Genomic DNA, 22,491 nt, shown 5'->3' with positions numbered 1-22,491 from the left:
AAAGGGAAATTAAGCACTAATTTTTAGGTTTGAGTGGTGCATGGCACATTGGAATACCAAATCCAAATAGATAAAATTTTCATTTTTAAAAAAAATTTAAAAACCTTCACTCAAACAATTAATCAGCTAAATCAATTGGTTAATGCAAATATTATTAAAAAAATTATATACAATAAATTTAAAATTTAAATCCTAACACTTATACTCTTTTATCTTATTCTCAAATTGCAATTTACTTTATAAAAAAAAAAAAAATTAATAAGGGCTTGAACCAAAGCAAATATTTTATAATTAAATGGTCAAGAAAGGCAACCAACACCTTCTCAACTCCATGTCTCCCTTTCAAGAAAAAGATGTGTGACTAAACTAAAACCATCTTAATTTTTTTTTAGCCACATTTCCCATAGAATCACGCATCAATCCCATTGTGGGTCATATTTTTTTATTCTCTCTTTTTCTTCTTCTTCTCCAATAATTATTGCTTGACATTAATACATAAATCAGAATGATATTAGATATCTAGCTAGAAGAAATGATAAAAAAAGCATGCTTGATCGAATTCATCTTCATATACAAACTACTACGCACCTAGAGCAAAATGCCAACAATTAAGATAATGACATTTGACCCAAAGGCTATTTATCCTTTTTTTTTTTGGGCGGGGGGTAATAAATTTTCTTATAATGACCTAAAGAAAAAAAAAAGAAAACTTGTAACTTTGACATGCATCGGGTTAACAATATCAAATTGTACTTATATGTTGAATTCAAAGTTTGAATTTCAGCATTTGTAATTTGTTCTTTAGATTTCAATTCTTAAAACAAAAAATACTTATATTTTGATTTTGTAAGAAAAAGAATTTATTTTTAAATCTTTTTAGTTTTAAGGGTTATAGAGTAGATGTAAAGGGCTTGATATGTGTCACATAAGTTGTCCACTTCCCAAATATAAATAAATAACAGCATATTCCGAAATTTAGTTGAGTGTGGGGCAACCAAAGCAATGGACAGTACAATTTACGAAAGCATAAAATATGGATCCAATCAAGAAGGATGCTCCCATTGATGGGAAACCGAACTTTTCTTCTCTCCTTGTGAAGGGGGCACTCATGTATCTTAAGTCCATTTTCGAATTGATTTTGTTTCTTCCTTTGTTCTCTCCTAACATATAAATAAATAAAAAATATATATATATATTTATTCTATTTCCCTTCTCTTTAAAAGTCATGACCCCACTACCTCGTCAATTAAGATAAGTGATAAGACCCAAGTTAGGTCAAATTAAAATTTGAGATGGCATCCATAGTATCACTTCTTAACAGGGACACTTATAATTTTAGATATAATGTCATAATATGATGCGAAAAAAAATGAAAGTGACAATTTAAAAATTTGAAAATAAATTGTATATAAATTTGATAAAACAAAAAATGTGTTTTTGTATTTGATTTATCCACATTAATTATAGCATGTTGAAACAAATATAAATATATGAATTGTTTGATATAATTACAAATATGAAAAGGAATATTATAGAAAATCTATTGATAAGGAACCTTTCAATGGAGTCATGGGAATCAAGTTTAGCATCATTTTTACAGCTCATTTTTTAAAATTTAATGGTAGGACAGGATCATCATAGGCATAAAGAAAGAAGGCTCAATCTTCAATAGCATTTATATGTTGGGTGGGAACTTTTTCTTTCAAGGTATCTTGTTTTAAGTCTAGTAGGCAATAAAAGGAAAAACTATCAAGTTATTACTCATAAAGGAAAAGGTAGAATCACTATTTTTAGGGTTTCTACAAACCTAATTTGACTGACTAAGAAATTGTGATGATTCCCTTTCTCTTACTTTGCACCCTTCTCATTCTACTATGTGAGGATGATGGGTTTTATGATTTTCTTTTGGAAAGGCGTGGTGGGTCAATATAAGAATCCCACAATCCCCCAAAAAGGAAGAGTGCATAAACTATTCACCTAGAAATCATATCTTACACAATGACCTGCCATGAGTCTACTTTTACATGGGATTACAATTTGGTGTGATGGGTGGAGTAAGGATAAAGATTAGAGAAAGACTTTACTTATTGCAATTTTGAATCCAGCAAACCCCACTAAATGAATGAAAACATTGAAAAGAGAACAAAAGAAACACAAAAAAAAAAAAAAAAAGCCAAGACAACCAACTATTGCATCTATTCTTTTCTTTTGGTTTTAACAAATATTGTTGTCCAAGTGTAAGCATCAACTTCTCCCACTAACTCAATATCCATGTGCCCTACACCATATTGTCTTACTCATCTCATTCATAGGTTCTTAGGGATTGTGGCTGCAAACCCAACTCCCCCCATCTTGGGTAAAATCATTATTCTTCTCTTTCCTCGATCTTTCTTCCCCTTTCTCTCACTATTCATAAGTGTGCACTTTGTTTGATTTGATAATTATGTATTTATGCTATATAAAATATTATTAATTCGTAAATTTATGTCAAATTTTATATAAAAATAATATGTCATAATTTGTGTCTATACGAAAAATATAAAATACATATATATAGTTTTTGTTTTTATTAAACTCAAATATGATTTTTATTAAAATTTTAATCCGTATCATCTTTATATTTTTTTTCGTAATATTTTTGTGTTATTTTATAGTGTCAAATTTTTAATTTATTAGATCTATTTAAAAGTGTTTGTATTAATTACATCTTGTCTACATTAAGCTAACAATGTGAAAGCCAACCACTCAAATCATTCATGCAATTTGGTTGGGTTGAAGGAAGTGGACAGACATGATCTAACATTCGATAGGATGGATTTTTCAATGTGGGTGAATAGGATATATGTAGAAAATATTGAATTGGACAAACTACAAACTACATCCTTTACAATATTAAAACTGATTATGATGTAAATATAATGACTTTTTCAAAGAACAAAGATAGATATGATTTATTATGTTTCTAATATGTATTCCCCATTTTTTTTTTCAAGATTATTTCACGAATAATTTTAAATTATAGTGAAATATTTAATATAATATTTAAAATTTAAAAATATTTAATTTAATATCTAAATTATGAATCTACTAATTTTTTCTTAAAAAAATGAATTTGTTAACTAAAATGATATTTAAAGAGCTATTTATCTGTTATGTGTCATTATTAATTTGGAGTTAAGCATATTTAGAGTGAATATCATATTAATTAATAGATTTATAATTCAAATATCACATTAAAAATTTTACTAAAGATCAACAATCATTCATGATATTATCTCTTTTTTTTTTCTTTTTTTGAAGTTGTACATTATAACAGTGACAAAGACACAAGCACGGATGAGATTACAAAGAATGAGCATCTCTTTGGACAAGATAAATTGGAAGAAAATATATGGTACTTTTATCCAACATATCAGAATGCGAATGCATGATATATATTGTGCTGTCTCTCAGACAATTCATTACGCAAATGCAGGGGGAAGATTTGGTCCACCAATAATGGACCATACAAAATTTCCTGCCCCTATAAATTCACAACTACTGATACATGATTATGACACCAACATGCTTTTTTGCACTTGTATATACAAAAATTTAAATGAGTTGGGAGAGGGTATTATTCACGTTTTCATGACTGCACCACACTAGGCTGTATGTGAAAACCTGACCAGCTGCCTCCACTTTAATAGCACTATTATCTGTCTAATCAATCTTTTTTGTGCTATTAGTGGAGGGATCAATGCAAAATCTTAAAGATTGCATCAATTTTGAAACATCTTCATCATTCAATCAATCAACTTGTTGGAAGGTTCAAGGTAATTTCAAGCATGTGAATGTAAAACTAGCATCTACTTTTTATCTTTCACAGCACAGGGAATTTTGGTGCTTTGTCAACTAACAGGAGGTGCCAATGGTATCAGCTAAAATCTGGGGCCTAGACAACGGGTTCAGCAAGTTGTTCTAGGTTTCTAGAAATAGTTAGAAACTTTAAGGAACAACAATCTGAGGGCTATTAGAAGCTCTTACAATTATATTTCAGCATAAGGATAAGACAAGATTGCTCCACTCAACCAACCAATTCCTTCATTCCTTTCATTTTCTTGTAGGATATAAAAAGAAAATAGTGTAGCTAGCTGTTAACAAACAGTTTTCTTCCTTTAATGTTTTTTTAATGAGCTTGTCAGAATTTAAATCTAATTAGTAAAATTAAGAGTTTAACATATTATCAATAAATCGAGCAGCCGTTGCCTTCTATTAATATCTTTATCAGTATGTTACATAAAAAACCATGTAATTTTAAATCTCAAAAAAATTTTACTGAAATTAACAGCCAAACTTTCTGGTGAAATTATAATGATAATCACTGTAACTAGATTGGTGTTATCACTATCATATGACATGGTAACAACCAGTTGCATTTTAACAGTACTAATGATTCTATAAGCTAGGGGTTTCCATCTGGACAACTTAGCCTGCCTATATCAAATATAAGCCTGCCTAGATCAGTTAATGCATTGGGCCTCAGATTGGGATCCACCATGGATGAGACGATTCTTACCTGCCCTTTCTGTTAATCAAACACTGACTTTGTTTATTCAAATCTGACTCTCAATCTTATAATGGAATGATAAACAGCGACTGCACAGACTAGACATGTCCCACCCTTGGCAGCATACCACATCAGCCACTGGACCATTCATAAACACATTATTCAGAACAGCAAGCATAGATGTTCTAATAATGAAGGCTCATTTATTCTACAGGTAAGCATAAATATATGGAAAATATCTATTTGTTTATTCTCATTGTTTTCCTAAAAACCACAGCAGAACAAGATGCACCGGCTTTATGAAATTTTGAACTTAAAATTTAATTTAATTGATTCATACAATCATTTTAAAAGATAATTTAAGATGATATTCAATAAATTTGACATTTAAATTTAACACTTTCAATCGTTTTCCTATTTGCAAAATTTCAGCTTCATTTAAAATAAAAAATTACCTAAAAAATTCAATATAATTCTTAAAATGATTATTTCTTTTGCCTTAAGGAATATTTATTGCAATCTGTATGATATAAAACCACCAAAGTTTATCATTTAACAAAACATCAATTCTAGAACCCCACTTATTCTGCAAATTTCGTATCCTGGGATGATTTTGTCCACCCATTCTCTTGTTCATGTCAAACTCTTTGAAATCAGCCTTATTCCTTTTCAATTTGTTTTTGAATTTTTCAGGCATTGGATATCATCTTGCTTAGCGTGTCACAATGAAGCTGATATCTTTGAGGTGTTTGACAGTTCAACTACAAAACGAAATGAACTATTATATGCATTTTCTCTGCATGCGCTGTATTTATGTAGAAATATCTGAAAATGATGTTCATAAAAGGCTTGTTTCATATGCAGTAGGGGATTGAAAATTTTCTAGAAAATCTGAAATGGAATCCGAGATATTGAATTAAGTTGAAGCCATTTTTTATTTTGTTTTAAATGAGAGAAAGCAGTTGAAAATAAGAAAACAAACAGCAGAGAAAGTGAATATAACAATTTTATCACTGCTAGTTAAAGTTAGGATTAAATGATATATTTGGCAAGGTTAATTGAATTTTACCACATCAGTTTTGATTCCATGAGCTAGTGAAAAAACAAGGTTGGTTATGTTTCAGATGATATGCATTTGAAAGAGTGCTACTACAGTCTACAAGTGCAAGGAGATAATTTCCCTTTTTTGTGAACAAACTTATTTCCTTTTCTCATGCCTAATTTTTTTTTTTTTTTTTACATAAAGGTTTAGGGTGAGTAGGGACTTCTCTATTCCATGATCAGAACATAATGCATGCTTCAAAGAAAACTTACATTGGATTTACAAATCACTCACCAAAGGGGATTGTTGACAATAAAAATCAAACCTAAGTCTTGTAAGTGAAGTATTCGATCTTTAGCAACTCAATCAACCCTATTGCTTGAAAGCTACTTTAAACCTATTTTAGCCATTGGTTCAAAGAGGAGTTTAGTGCATGAAAGACTAGTTGAGGGAAACATTAAAAAAAAAATGTTCAACAACACCATTAAGGAGAGCTTTTCTAATCCTCAAAAAATGCCCACCTAAGAAAGATTACTCAAAAGATAAAAGCTAATCTTCCCCATCATTCCATCAACTCTATGGTTGACAGGGCATTTAACAGTACGAATATATAAGTACCAAGTCCACCTTTAAGAGAAAAAAATGGGGTTTTTATTGATGCAAAAAGGGTTGAAAAAACAAAAGCAGAAGGGAAAAAAGGGGTGCTGAACTGATGGAATATTCTTACCTCAGTTAAAGGCAAACATATCTCTTTTTCTTTTGTTAAAATCTTTTGATCCTACCAAAATGGAAGGAAAAGTCCATTTCTGCCGAAGATAGAATTTGGCAAAGCTTTAACAAAGTAAAAAGTGGAATATATTCGTGGCACAAGAATTAGACAACTTGTGTTTAAACGATTACAATTTGTTTATGTTGTGTGAATAAAAGCTTTACTGTTCATATTAGTATAAAAGGAATATTATTATTAGATTTAATAATTTTAAAAATGATACGATAAGACGATATAAAAACGATTAAAAACATAAAAATAATATGATTTAAAATTTTAATAAAAATTTATTTCAGTCAAATATGCTGGTTCTCCTTATTGCCTTCAATTTTTGAAGCATGAAATTATTTCACCAATTGTATGCTCAATCGCAAACTCTAATTAAAAAATCTGGCAGACAAAATCTACATAACTCTTCAGTGGCAATAATAATAATATACTCTGCTGACACGGAACAAGTCAAAGCAAATACTTTGCATTTTAGGCACTCAAGAACCAATACTTGATTTATCAACTTTACAGCTCTAAAACAAAATAGAGTTTATAGGAAGATTTACTTGGTTCTTGGTTTTCTTCCCAGACTTTGCTTTTTTTTTTCTACAATTGTAATAAAAAATCACAATAGACTGTACCAATCATAAGAGGAAAACAAGAACTCAAAGGAAAGCCAGAATACATCACAATTAGGTTACAAAAAAAAAAAAAAAAAAGGTAGGTTTCCAACATTTGCCCATCAAGTATTTTCTTAAGATTTTTTGAAAGTCGTGCAAGACCTTGGCATTGGGTTAATCTCAAGGAAAATACTCATACAGGCAAGAACTGTGGTATTTTGGGCGGCTATACCCCATGCAGTACCATTATTAACATATACTCAGGTGTCATTGATTGTAATAAAGTCATAAATGAGCATGCAAATAAAAGAGTATCATCAGAAACATTAGAAAAACCCCTCATCCTTGTTTAACCACAAGCATGAACAATTGAACTTCAGCTTACAAATGGGCAAAGTCGTTTTTAAATTTGTCTAATTATGTCAAATAAATGTCAATGCTAAATCTGACAAAACCTCATCCTCAATATTAAATAAATGATCTGAATTTGATAAAGTGCTGAACTCTTAATTTGATCTAATCTTGATAGTCTCAAATATATAAAAAAATATTTTAATGATATGAATCTGTAATAGCAAATTATATTCTAAACAAACTCCAAATTTTCCTAATATGAATTTGGTTTTATAATTACAAATAAATTTAATCTCAAAAGATCAACCTAAAATTGGAACCACTAACTGTTCAAGGCCTCGACACATATTGACCCCTGTATTATAAGGTTGCAGAAGCACTTCACCTTAATTGCAGGGCATTCTTCATCAGGAGTTCTCCGGCCTTTCTTGTTGGGCCTTGTTTGCTGAATGTAGTGTTGTGAAGGACTCTCTCCAAACCTAGAGAACTGGGAACTTAGAAAGGAAAAAACAAGCATTGGAAGATGTTGGAACATTGGATGATTGAGGTTCTTTCTGCTAACAAAAATAGGAGGATTTATTAACCTCCACACAACATGGTGCAGGTTTAGCAGTGAACTTCTTCAACATGGAAGGAATCAAACACTATGCATGAATGACAAGTACCAACGAGAAACGTGAGAAATAAGCATAACTAGTAACTCGTATCAGAAAACAGTACAACGCACAGACCAATTTCCCTTCATTCTAGAGACCTAAACCGTCAGCTTTTAGATCGATTACATACAGGCAAAAGAAGGCTCTAGTAACGAAATTAGTTAAAATATTTGCAACTCAGTTTCTTGATTAGTTTAAAAGGCAATGCTAATTTATTGTATAATAATAAGGCACAATTAATATTTCTAAGGAGAAGATCCTCTAATAGTAGTCCTTGAGGCACTTAATTGGATTATGAGTTCAGGAACAGAGCATGACCAAGGTAATAAAGAACTTTGTTCTAACTTAAGCTGTGGGCAGGTATCAGATTCATTTTCACTCCCTACGAATTACAAAAACACACCATCTTAACCTATTTCAGTTAATAACTTGGCCACCCCATTTCCATTCTTGAAAAAAAAAGTAGTTTATAAGACCTAACAGGTTTATCAAGTCATAGAATTGGCACCAACAAATTAACCAACAGGCCAAACTTTAGCTTCCCAATTCCAGTAGTTTGGGTTTGCTCCCTTCTTCATAATCTGCTTTGACTCTCAATATTTTCTCACTTAGCCCAATTTTCCTTCGGGTGTACCAAAGTATAATTGCACACCCAGAGGTTCATTGTTCATCGACTTGATAGGGGGTTATTAGTGGCGGTTGTTGCCACCGTTTACTGTCAGTTGGGATCCACAACACCGTATCCTTGTTAGTACTAACCTGAGGGAGGAAACAGAAGTAAGCTGCGATGTCCCACCTGCAATAACGGGTTACTTGAGAGCCTAAAACTATGGGGCCGACTAGAAGTATTCGTTCACAAGCCAGGTGCCATAATCTTACAGGGGCATTTAATTTGCAAATTTTTAAATTTTAACAGAGAAAGTGATTTCAGATTAAAATAATGTTCAAAGAGGAAATGTGATTTTTTAATTTTATTCACTTAAGAAATATAAAATTTTTGTTTTTAGTTTAGATAAATGTTTGATTATTTAATAATTTTTTATTATATTATTTTTGATAACACGTGAATTACTTATGACATTCGTAATATATTATATATGAATAATAATTTATTTTTATTAAAATTTAAGAATTTTAAAAAATAATTTTTTAAATATTTTTAGTAAAAGTAGTTTTATAACTCTAATTATTATTTTAATTGTTATTATGCAAAGAAAATACTCGAATTATATATTTTAGTTGTTTTTTTTATTTTTTAGATTTATTAAAATTAATGATTAAAAAATATAATTTCTTTTAATTTTACACTATAAATTGATCCCTTTTCTCACTCTTATATATGAAGTACGGAAAGAAATCAACTTACCAATGTAAAACATTATATAATTTGATCCCTCCCCAAATAAAAATCTATTTACATTAGCGTAATTAAAATTAAATACAAACTAGAATCCCCATTTTTATAATAAGCTATAAAATTCGGGACTCTAATGTGAAATCCTTTGTTAAAACTGGGTGAAATATATGTATTTGATGTCATCCCTATGGCTCCGTGAAAGCAAAGAGTGAGTAAAGTAGCCTCCTCGAAACGTAGAGGGAATTTGTTCAAGAACGCTGCTGAATTAACTTTTAACGTTATGCGGGGCAGAAGTCACCGTTGTTACCATCTCGAAGAGGGGCGAGTAGAATTGGCATACCGTTATCTCACTGGAAAATAGGCGAAAATCAATTTCCACGGAAATAAGACCTACTTTTAGGTAACAAAGGAGACGTTGCGAATGCAACATTGTTTAATTTGATTTAAAACAATAGAGATCAACTAAAAAAACACAAAGATATTTGCATCATAGCTTGACACAAGAATAACAACCAAAATGAAATGCAATCATTTATCATCCAGTTTTTCAGAAATTGACAAGTAACAGTTTAATTGGGAAATAAAATGCAGAAGCAGGGCTGCTAGTCCAGCGGCTTTCTGCCCTCCTCAACAGCCATGAGGCTGCCAGCACTTACAAGCATTCATTCAAGGCCCTTCCTCTCCAGCAGTTAGAGGCTGCCAAATTTTTATAAACTCTATTTGTGGAAAAGGCACTATTCTCGCAAACCATAATCAATTATAATCAGTAATTCCTGGCATATTATTTAATTTAAAATTATTCTTCTTTATAAATATATTAATTAAATATTAACTACACGATCAACAAAATCCTTGCTGTATCAAGTAAAGCAATCAACAATCTAAATAAATCAGAGACGTAAGAATGTCAAGAGTATAACATGGATTGGAATACATAACAAGAACATAAAAATGTAACACCGCAGAACAATTCTCGGGTCATGGTAAAAAGCATCTAAAAAAATACCTTACTTGATAAATGGGTGACAGAAAACAAAACTAAATTGCAGCACAAAATATGCCGCACAATCATTCATATCCTAGCTTACAGCTTGTCCTCGTACTCAGAAAGTGGGGTCATCTGCTCCTTCAATCCCTTCCTCTTGCGAATCTCAGCAACGTGGCCTGCTGCCTGGGAACCAGGTTCCAATGGATCTGATGACATCATATCCCAGTGATCAAACACACACTGTGGGAAAGCCTGTCCTGATGTTGCGGCCCTCAGAGTGCTAGAGAATCCAAAAGACTCAATGACAGGAAGGTAAGCCTTGATGTTGTAAAGGGGAGTACCAGGCCTCTGCATCTCCTCAAAGACATGTCCACGCTTCTGGTTAAGAACACTGTAAATACCACCAAGTGCCTGCTCAGGGGCCTGGATCTCCACCAGGTAAACAGGCTCCAGAAGCCTTGGCTTGGCTGTAAGCTGAGAGGCATAGAAAACCCTCCTAGCAGTTGGAATAATCTGCCCACCACCTCTGTGGATAGCATCAGCATGGAGAACCACATCACAGACTTCAAAGCAGATACCCCTCATGTTCTCTTCAGCCATTGCACCTTCCTTTGATGCCCACTGGAACCCAGCAACAACAGAATCCTTAATTTCATTAAGGTACTGAACTCCTTTACACATATCAACAACCATGTTAGGACCAGTGGTCTCAGGTCCAAAACACCAAATTTTCTTGGCAAGATCTTTGTCCCAACCAAACTCCTCAGCCAAGATCTTAGATCGAACCTTGGGATCATCTCTTGGACCAATACGCCCGTCATCAATGGCCTCAGCAAGACCTTCCTCCAGGGGTCGAGCTTCCATGTACAGACGGTTGTGCTTGTTAGGAGACTTGCTCATCACAGTCCTGCAAGACCTCTCAAGGACAGTCTCACGGAATGACACAACAGGATCTGATTTAATGATCTCAGCACCACCCATAAAATCTTCTTGTAAATCCTTGAGACAGATCTCAAGGTGGAGTTCTCCAGCACCAGCAACAATGTGCTCTCCTGACTCTTCAATGGTACAGACAACCATAGGATCAGACTTAGCCAAACGCTTCAGCCCTTCAACAAGTTTAGGAAGATCAGATGCAACCTTGCACTGAACAGCAACACGAACAACAGGGGAGACAGAGAATTTCATAGCACGAATTGGGTGGGCATCAACTTCCTTCTCATTAGTCAAAGTAGCATTCTTGGTGATAAACTGATCCAAACCAACCATTGCAACTGTGTTACCACAAGGCACATCCTCAACAGTTTCCTGCTTCTTTCCCATCCAAATAACAGTTCTCTGTACACTCTTAACATACAAGTCTTTCTTCTCACCAGGTACATAGTTCGGACCCATGATCCTGACCTTCAACCCAGTGGAGACTTTGCCAGAAAAGACACGACCAAAAGCATAGAACCTGCCCTTATCAGAAGCTGGAATCATCTTTGAAACATAAAGCATGAGAGGACCCTCAGGATCACAGTTCCTGATAGCATTGGCATAGATATCATCAAGAGGACCCTCATACAAGTTCTCAACACGATACTTCTGAGCTTTGCTAGGAGAGGGAAGGTGAAAAACCATCATTTCCAAGAGAGCATTGCTCGCAGGAAGCCAAGTCTGCATTACACGCTTCATTAGGGCTTTCCCCATTAAGTCCTTCTCTTCAGACTTCATGATGACACCAAGCTTTTGCAACATGGGCCAGAGCTTACCCTTCTGATCATTCATACAAGTGTTGATGATCTGCTTGATGGGTTCATAACAAAACTGAACAAATCCACGCTTGCAGGTGGCAGAGCCAGTGCTCTTGGTGGTCCACTTCTTGGTAGCTGGATCAAAAAAGTTCTCACCCCAAAGTCTTTCCATCATTTTTGCCTCATCAACTCCAAACTTTGAGGCATACATTTTAGCAAAATTGGTCAAGGTAAATGCCCAACCATGCAAACCAGCAGAGAAGGCAACTGTTCCCTTCTCAGGGTAGACTTGAACATCACCAAGAAGAGGATCTTCATAGGTGGCCATGATGACATTAGCATTTTCAATCACTCTCTGGAAAGTCTGGTAAGCCTCCTCTCCATCAACCTGAAGCTCAAGGAAGCATCTGTCCATCTTGTTAACAGTCAAGACAGGCCTGATCCTTTCTCCAAGAGCCTGACGAAGTACAGTTTCTGTTTGCACACAGACACCTTCAACACAATCAACAACCACAAGGGCACCATCAGTAATACGAAGAGCAGCTGTGACCTCTGATGAAAAGTCAACGTGCCCAGGGGAATCAATAAGATTGATGAGGTACTCATTCCCTTGCCTCTCTCCTTTGTAGTTCTTCAAAGATTCATCAGTCATTTCATAGTACAGAGAGATACCAGTAGACTTGATTGTGATACCACGCTCAGCCTCATCAGCACGGGTATCTGTCATACGAACATCACCAGCAACTTCTTGTGCAATGATACCAGCAGCGGCCACAAGAGAATCAGTAAGAGTAGATTTCCCTGCATATCAAAAGACCAAATCAGAACTAATGCCAACAAAAGCAACACTTTAAAACAGTACAATAACTAGTATTAACAGTTGTCAATCATCAAAAAGTGAAGAGCTTATAGTAACAAATAAAACTGGCTGTCAATTTGCAGCTAATCTAGCATAACTTATATACAGGCTATATGTTCATATTACTAATACTATTTTTATAAAAATCACGGATGGAATTTAATAAATAGACACACAAACATCATCATTGAAGTATAATTTAAATCAAACAAGCTATTCTTTTTACATGAGGTTCTGTTATAACAAACATGAACAAAAATAAGCATACCGTGATCCACATGGGCAATAACAGACATATTACGGATGTTGTGTTTACGGTCCATGATAGCACGGAGCTCATCAGCTGTAAACTTCACCTGTTACACATCCAACATAACTCACATCAAAAGAAGTCACAGAAAAAGCTTAAATAAAAACAAAAGAAACAAATCAGCAGTAAGTAAACACATAATATATTCATTCAACTCACCATCTTGAGTTGTCTTTAAAATACCTCGAACTATCACAACCTGCCCACCAAACAAAAAACACAATTCTTAATCTTCCAAATAGAATACATACACGGCAACATCAAAACAAACATAACCTAAAAAAACCAAAGCTCATCCAATAAAAAATGAACATTTCGAGGTCTGAAATCAAATTAGCTATTATCAATAATCAATACCCAGAAAATAAAAAAAGTCCAACAGTCTTTCTTTTTCTAAAGCATATTTACTAAACAGATTCAAATTTCCTAAGACATAGAAGTGAGGTTCACTGAAATCAGGATCTAACATCAAAAGCAAGAAGAAATGAATATAAAAGGATCTAAACCGAGACAGATCCGAATAAAAAAAAAAGACAGGGGAAGGTCAAACCTGAGAGAGAGGCGGTGTTGGAAAGAAGAGAGATGAAGACTGTTAGAACTCTCTCTTGAATAAGAGGCACAAAAAGGAGGATATGCCGTATTTATATTCGATGAGATGCCGACGCAGTCCGCATGAGAGAGTGAGTGAGAGGGATAAAAGCTAGGGTTTTTCTCTTTTCCTTTTGGGGCTTTGGGCTTTGGGCTTTGATGCTTGATGTCTGAATTTAAAAAACTTTCGATTCTTTCGGATATTCTTTTCATCATCGTTGATTCTTTTTTAAACGTAGAATTATGGATCTTGCACGGCAAGTTTCAAATTTAATGAATATATATATAGTAGTTGGTTCGGTTTGTTTCTAAAATAAGACTAATTCAATTTGGCAATTTAAATAATAAGCTTGAGGACACGATGGGTTATCCTTTACATTTGCAAATTTGATTTAAAGAATGATAATAGATCGAGTTAGATTTAATTTGATTATTTTAATTAATTATAATATTTTAAAATTTTAAAATATAATTTAAATTTAAATAAATTTTATTTTAAAATTGAATTGATTCAAATTAAATTTTATTTATTTAGTTAGATTAAATTCACTAATATTTGGAATTTAAAATTTTTTAATTTATTATTATTTTAATTTTTAAGTTATGTTGTTTATCTTTATACTTTAATCAAATAATAAAATTAATTCTTTTACTTTAATGTGTTTGAAGTGAATTTTTATTTATCAATTAATTATTGAATCTAATTAAATTATTAACAATTTAAATATTCTTCTTTAAAATTAATGAGATGACATTTGATTTTTTTTTTGATGTGGCATTTTTTGCATATGCAGTTATTGACTTTGATGACGTGTTAGCCATATCATCCTTTTTTCTATGTCAACTTTTTTCAATTGTATGGGACGTCCTAGCATTTTAATCAAAAATTAAAAATAATTTTTTATTTTAATGTATTCTAATTGAAATTTTTATACATTAATTTATCATTAGGATTTGATCTAAGATAAGCATAAAAAAAATTTTAAAATAAATCTTTTTCAGTCCAAATGGATCAAATCGTAATGAGGTTATATAAATTTTGATTTTAATTATGATTTTTTTCTCACATTTAAATAATTTTTTGGACATTTGAATTATTAATTGGATTTTAATTTTGGCAAATCGGACTTTAATCTCTAATTGGATTTTAAGTCTAACATAAACCATTTTTTTAAAATTTTTTTATCCATCTTTTTTTTATTTCATTTGATTTCATTTTTTTTATTTCTATTTCAATATTTTTAAAATTTAAAAATATATAAAATATAAAAATAAAATAAAAGGATAAAAAAACAACAAAATAAAAAACAAAAAAAATTAAAAAAAGATAAAAATGCATAAGCCAAATCAAGAAACCCAAAATCAATAAACCCAATAAATCATGATACACAATCAACAATAGAATCAATCAATAAGAAAGCTTCAAAAAAACAAACACGATCAACATAAGCAAGTTTTTATGGAAAAGTTCTTTTTTGAGAGGTTTTGAATTTATAATTTTAGGGCATTTTACTTAGGTTTTAGGTTGGTGATAAAAAGAGTGGAATTTTTAAAGAGTTTCTGTTTGCTTTGGACAATGGTACATGATAGAATAGACAATTAGGGTTTTCAATTTTGGGATAATATCTGTATTTAGTTGAAGGGATTTAAGAATTTTGATTTGATAAATGAAAGAGGGTGTTGTTTTTATCTCTAAAAAGATTTTTGTTGTTGGTGTTCTATAGACAATTGCTTAGGATAGTGTTGGTGGCCAGTTTCTAAGTATTGGTGGTTTTGAGTTTTTGAGATAAAATTTTCAGGGTCGTTGTATTTTTTAATTATTAGATTCTCAAAATCTCACCGGAGTTTCGGTTTGCTAAAATTTTCAGTGGAATTTATAAAGAGAATAAAAAGAGAAAACGAGGAAAAAAGACAAGGAAAAAATGAAAAATAAAATAAAATAGTTTATATATATATATATATATATATAACATGTTGAAACGGTATCATTTTGAAAAGTGAGTTTGATTCGACTCATGAGTTGACTCATATGTTGACTTGATTACAATTTGACTTGTTTGCATTGAATTTTTTTTTCTTGATCCATTATTTTCAAGATAATCTCACTAGGTTTGTAGCAAAGTAATATGCTCAGTTAGACCGAAATAAAATTTGCTTCTATAATGATTTGACTAAAGCTTTCTTAGCACAATACAAGTATGCTAAAGATATGGCGTAAAATAAGTTGTCCCTATAGACATAAGGAGAAGGTCAACTAAAACTTCCAAATACAACTAACCCTGACGGAGAAAGAAATCACTATTATATTTATCAATTCCCTAAACACTCCTTATTACAAAAGAATGATTAGGAATACTCCAAAAATTTTATTGACATAATGATTTTCGAAAAAAATGATGAAAAATGCAATTAAAAATAGTAAGATTAAATTGAAAAATGCTGCAGATGTTAAAAAATGAAGTACATTAAAAAAGAATGATGGGGAAGTGCAAGCAGTCACACTTGAAAGGCATCTACCCAAGAACTTCATCTCATGTGAGGGTTATTGTGATGCAAGTTTTCAATAAAATTATGCAACAAGATTAAATCAATTGTATTCGATTTATTGGTTGATCATCAAATAAATTTAATAATTTTGGGTGAATTTTAGTTTTCAATTAATATAGTTCAAAATTGAATTAATTGAATGCATAATCGAAATATGCTTCCAATGAAATGTATTGTATTTTCATGAGGTAAAATATTCAGTTAACTAAAATATTTTATTTTTGCTTAACATTTGTATAGCATAATTTTAATATTTTATTGTTTTAAAAAATTAATTGAATTAATAATTTTGATTCAATTAATAAAAATAAAATAATTCAATTAATTCAATTTGAAATAATTCAGATTTGAAATTAATGGAACCAACACAATGAACGTCCTAGCTAGCAAATAAAAGTATACTATACTCAATGTAACATTGACCTATATTTCAAAGCCAGATGTAGGTTTGCAAATCCCATATCAAAAGATCAGCCATGTTCGATGAGAGCGCTAGTGCCAATTAATCTAAGAGGACAGTGGGGAATGAGATGTGGAGTGGTGAATAGGGAGGTACTTACCAATAAATCGTAAGTTTAATTCAATTAAATTATGTAATTATTTTTAAAAAGTGATATATAATATATTTAAATTTAAATCTTATCATCTTCAATCTCTTTCTTTATCTCCGGTCAATGACCTCCTATGATAAAAAAAAAAAAAAATTGCTTATTGATAAAGCATCAATCTAGATTCATGAGTTTCTTGACAAGAGCTCGTATATGTGCCACTAGGTTGCAACTAATAATACACAAGGATGAAAAGGATATCCGACTATGAAAATGCACTGCTTTGATGGGAGCAGAGAAAGTTATATAAGTAGGTAACTGAGCAAATTAATAGCCACATCAAGATTATTACTGCAGAAAAACAATGATAACATTCATAACAATCCAAAAGAAAGATTTTATTGAGGTTTAATGCATTGAAAAACAAAACTGAATCCCATAAACTCTCCTAGATGGCCATTTACCATAATTATTGACAGGTACATAATCAAGTGCTTCTCGTTCTTTCTCTCTGTCTCATGCAATTGTAAGGGCAATCATCACTTCGGCAATCCCATTGTTTCCACTTCAAGGAATTTGGTTCTTCCATATACCACAGACCATCAATGGCAGGCAGCAAGCATCTTTCCCCACGCATACAGTTTTATCACATTGTGCTATAAAAGCTTTAAAATTCAGAACATTCGATGTAGTAACTGCCTAAGTGTCAAATTCTAATCAACTCATACACAAAAGACAAACAATTTCAAAGAACGGATCTACCTCCATCCAATTAACCACTAATCAATCAACACTTTGCATTCTGTTCAGGAGACAATCTTAATCACCTGGAAAAACCACCAGAATTGAAGTACCGAACAGAGTACAAAAAGCCTGGTAATTAAATAATCAAATAAATACATTTCGATTCTATCCCAAATACAAATGGATCACTCACTAGGATTGAACCACTGAACAGGTTGTAGAATCTAAAGCAACCATAGGATTCACATAAATTTTGAAGAATGATGATGAAAGATCTTACAAATAGCATTGACATGTCCTTAAGAAAATATCCTAACAATTAGAACTCAAGATTTTCAAATTAAAGGCTTTGATTCAAACCTTGAGAAAAGATGAAGTGTATGAAATGAAAGAGAGTTGCTTCATAATCCACAAACCCAAATCCCAATAAGCTTCCATATGTACCCATAAAAAGGCACAAATATAAATCCACAAGCATACAAGTTTTTTTTTTTTTTTTTTTACAAAGAGGACGCAGCAGTCTGGGATTACGGAAAGAAGTTGTAGGTACTGAAATTTGAATCCAAACTTGCTGGATGCCACCTGTGACACTAGAATTCTAGGGAAATCATATTGAAGAACAACAAAATCAGGAGCCAAAGTTTTAACAATAATTCCAGTGTTATTAATCTATTATTTCAAAGATAATGAGTAAAGATAAAATATAAAGCAATCATCTTTTCTTGAAACCATATTTTTTACGTTCATAGAACAAATCTGTTTTGGCACTCCCCACATTAACGATTTTGGGACAACCATCTCGATCTTTCTCTAGCAGCGTACACTCTTTGCAGTAGTAAGCATCAGAAATTCCCACTCCTCCGCAGATGACACACCTACCCTGAAATGACCCATAGTTGCATTCATCACAAACCCGCACAAGCGTGCACGGTCGTACTAAAGAGTCACAGATTACACACTTGCCATCACATTTCTCACATAGTCGTCCTATGGCAATACCTGGTTGTTTCCTGCACATGATCAAATCAGGATGGTGCTTCGCCATTGCTTTAATCAACCACGTTCTCTAATTCCTGTAACTAAAAAAAAAAAAAAACAAAACACAGAGGGCAGGGAAAAAGAAGGGCGAACTTGAAAGAGAAAGAAGAGCTGATTGAGAGGAAGACTGAGGAAATCATCTGCTTGTTTTTCTCTTTCTTATATGGCCTGTTTGCGTGCCCGCCACTTCTTTTTCTTCCTTCGAAAGTTTGGTTGATAGTGGTATTTTTTAAAAATTATTATTCTATAAATTTTATATGTGAATTAAAGAATTGATATGTACTTTTTAATAATTAATAGTTTTTTTTACTAACTAATAATTAATAATTTACTAATTTTTCTAAATATAAAAGTGTAAGTTAAAAAAGTCAAAAAGTTTAACGAATGAAAATAGAAAAATAACTGCCGTACATAAATTTATGTTTAACCTGTCTCATTCCACATTCAAACTATTGTTTTTTGCGACTTTTTTTTAATATTGGAAGGTAAATTTTGAATCTAATTATTTAAATAAAAAATAAATATTTATTAATTATCAAATCAAATGTTCTATTCTTAATTAAAAAATGATTTATGAGCCATCAACAAGTCAAGAACGATAGGCCTCGCCTACTAAAGCTTTATGAGTGAGTTGGAAATTTTCCACAAGCAACTCGCCATCAGAAAAGTTTAATTTTAGTAATGTTTCTTCATCCTTGTCTGATTTATAATGGAATTTATTGTAAAATCCAGTAATTATTAATGATTGTTCATAGCATGACATGGACAAATAAAAAAGCAACATTGCTGAAGAAAATCGGAGAGATGGGCTAAATGATTAAAAGTTGAACTGACTAGTAGCATATTTCATATTTATTATCTTCTTCTGTGATATTATTATCAATAGCAAATTTAAAAATTTTTTCAAGTTTTTTATATAATATATATAAAAAATTATTCATAAATTTATTAATTTTATCACTAAAAAAATTAAGGGAATTTAAGAAAATTTTCTTGTTTTTCAATTTTTGGGATCCATGAAGTAAAATTATAAGTGCCTTATGTAAGAGTTACAATGCAAAAGTCACAAATGGTTATTGCTGTTATACCTAGCTTTTTTTTTGAATTTTTTTAAATTAACATTTTTAATTTGCTTAAGTAGTTAGGTAATATTTAATAGTTAGGAAATAATACCAAAAAAAAAAAAAAAAAACTCTTGGCTTTAGGTGATTAATAAAATAATAAGGTATTATCAAATACTATTATTTATTAAATTTAATTCTACATAAACATTGCTTAGTTAATTTTATTTATCCCTTTATAGATTGTTAATTGTTAGATGATGGCATTAAACATGTTTAATACTTATTACCATTGAAATTATACTCGTCACAATTACAAAATTATAATGTAATTATTTGGTGTTAACAATTAATTTTTATGGTTTTTTTGCCAATTCATTAACCTTTATGGTTTAATTTAGTAAAAATTCCAATTTTAAGTTGTTTTAATATGCTAATGAACAATTAACAAGCCAAAATTATCAATTTCATATTTAAAATTTTTTTTAACTTGTATGTTATAGTAATACAATTCTAAATCAATCTTAAATATTTCTTTGGTAATTATCCAATCATATCATATATCACATATATTATTATATTATAACATATATAGACGCCTTATAAGATTTGTTACATAGACGTTTATGTGGATAATTTTTTTAAATAACATGTCAAATAGTTTTTTAAAGAATATATCTTCTTTTAATTACAAATTGGATAATTATAAATTTATTTAAATATCAAAATTATTTAAATTATAATTATAAATCAAATTAATCTAGAAATATGCTTTTTTAATTAAAATTTTGTAATATTGATTTTATCTAAATAATTTTAATTTTTTAATAGATAACTTTATTTTGTAAGTTTTTTAAATACGAAAATCTTTCAACATGTTTTAAAACTATAAAGATTAAAATCTTTCATAAATTCACTATATTTTTTATCTTAATTTTTATCAAACAAAAATTATCTTTTTAAAAATTTACATAAAATGTTAAAAATTCAAATAGTGTTTTTATATTAAATCTCTAAATAATAAGACATATTTTCATCTCAACTTTAACTATCAATTTTATATTTAAAAATAGATAAAAAAAAACTTAATTTAATATTTATCGCTTATTATATTCTTTTAATTCTTTTAAATATTAATATGAAAATTATATATTCAATCTTAAATGTCATCCAAGAGTTATTTTAAAAATTAAAAATTATAAATGTAATATGTTATATCATTTTATTGCTATTATAATTTATTTTTCGGTTTGCATCTTTTTTTTTTCAAGGTATATTATATTTGTATTGCTAATTTGTTCTTATAAAAATTAATATTTTTTTAATTTATTTTTTTTCACACGATCTCCTAACATTTTTTTTCATATTTTGTGTAATAATTTGAATAAAATTTCAAAAGTAAAATCATGTCTATACTTGTTTTATTATTTAATTCATCATTCAATAATATATACCTTTTTTTTTCTTTTAAAAAAGACATGTAATTTATTTTTATTTGATATAAATTTTAAGTGTATAAATATTGTTGCAAATAAAGATGGTACAAAGTAAAAGTATGTCATTTTTTTCGTACTTTTTTTTTAAAATTTTATTTTTTTATGACAAGTTAGTTAGATATAAAATTTTTTACATGCTATAAAATTTAAAATTTTGAATATAATAAAAAGAATATTAACTTATATGTATATATACATAAAATAAATAAAATTATTTCATATATAACACAAGTTATAATTTAATTTAGTAATATATAACTATACTTTCTAAGTTGGTTTAGATAAATCAATAAAAATCCTTCAAAAAAGATAAGTCAATAAATAATAGTAAATATTTTAACTTAATATTTTAATTTGGGATTTTTGAAAAGGTATTAGTATTTGTAATCAATGCATCACACTTTAATATTTGTTATTTTATTTATTTATAAATATGGGTACAATAGATGAATAATCATATAACTATATGTATCTTTTTAAAAAAATTACCAAATTATTATAATTTTTAATTTAGTTATTAAGTTTGAATAAGAATTTTTTTTTTGTTATTCAACCATTAATCTTTTAACAAAATACTGATTAGACATATCATATCAACTGTTAAATGTTACAATTAATTGACTATGTATAAAAGTCAAATTTTATTTTTTTTTCCTTCACTTTATGCTTTTTATCTTCTTTCTTCCCCATTCTCTCTTCCTTCTCTTTATTTTCTCTTTCTAAAATATAGCTACAATCAATGGAAAACTCAAGAAATTCAATTTTTAATCCACATCCACTATGTCGATCGCTGTTCGTTGGCACCATAAATGCCCCGAAAGACCTGCCTTTATTCTTTTTTTCCTTCTCCTTTTAGTTTTTCAATTAATTTTTCAAAGAAAAAAAATCTTTGAAAAGCCTAGATTTAAGATTTAGTCTCGTGATTTCAAACTCAAAATACGCACATTCGTTGTTTCAAAACTGAATTACATCTTAGTTTATTTCTTCTCTACACTTGACCTTTCTTATCTCTAATTTTCGAATCCCAAAACCCTCTTGAACAAGCCAAACTTGAAACCCTCTTTTTTTTTTTTCTTTTTTTTTGTACTTTGTTTTGCTTCCTTTTTCTGGAGGATGAAATTGACATATATATATTGTTTTGATTCTAATTGTGATTTTTTAAGGTAAAAAATGAGATTTTTTTGTGGTGATAAAATATGGTTTGGGTAAGGACAACGGGGGTTGTTTTAAAGTTTTGG

The 22,491-nt window shown here is 30.3% G+C and overlaps 1 protein-coding gene and 1 pseudogene across 2 annotated transcripts; both read right to left on the bottom strand.

Annotated features, from left to right (window-relative positions):
• Positions 1-9,355: 9,355 nt before the first annotated feature.
• Positions 9,356-13,842, bottom strand: LOC111298892 (elongation factor 2-like). 2 transcript variants are annotated; one of them, XR_016329565.1, is made up of 5 exons: positions 13,782-13,842; positions 13,391-13,430; positions 13,190-13,277; positions 10,345-12,863; positions 9,356-9,688 (listed from the first exon to the last, which is right to left on the bottom strand). XR_016329565.1 is itself a non-coding variant. In XM_022893632.2 (4 exons), the coding sequence occupies exons 2-4, from the start codon at positions 13,391-13,393 to the stop codon at positions 10,423-10,425; spliced, it is 2,532 nt and encodes an 843-aa protein (XP_022749367.1). In that variant the 5' UTR covers positions 13,394-13,430; positions 13,782-13,842; the 3' UTR covers positions 10,199-10,422. The 2 variants fall into 2 exon arrangements, 1 of the variants encoding a protein (XP_022749367.1); XM_022893632.2 differs by lacking the exon at positions 9,356-9,688 and having other exon boundaries at positions 10,199-12,863.
• A 3,451-nt stretch (positions 13,843-17,293) lies between these two features.
• LOC111300224 (PHD finger-like domain-containing protein 5A pseudogene) lies at positions 17,294-18,856 on the bottom strand (annotated as a pseudogene).
• Between the last annotated feature and the right edge of the window lie 3,635 nt (positions 18,857-22,491).

Source organism: Durio zibethinus, chromosome 18 (assembly GCF_047325235.1).
Source record: "Durio zibethinus cultivar Kanyao isolate XHJ-2024 chromosome 18, ASM4732523v1, whole genome shotgun sequence".
Classification (NCBI taxonomy): Eukaryota; Viridiplantae; Streptophyta; class Magnoliopsida; order Malvales; family Malvaceae; genus Durio; species Durio zibethinus.
The sequence above is the reverse complement of the archived record's forward strand: the minus strand, read 5'-3'. Positions and strand labels throughout refer to the sequence as shown.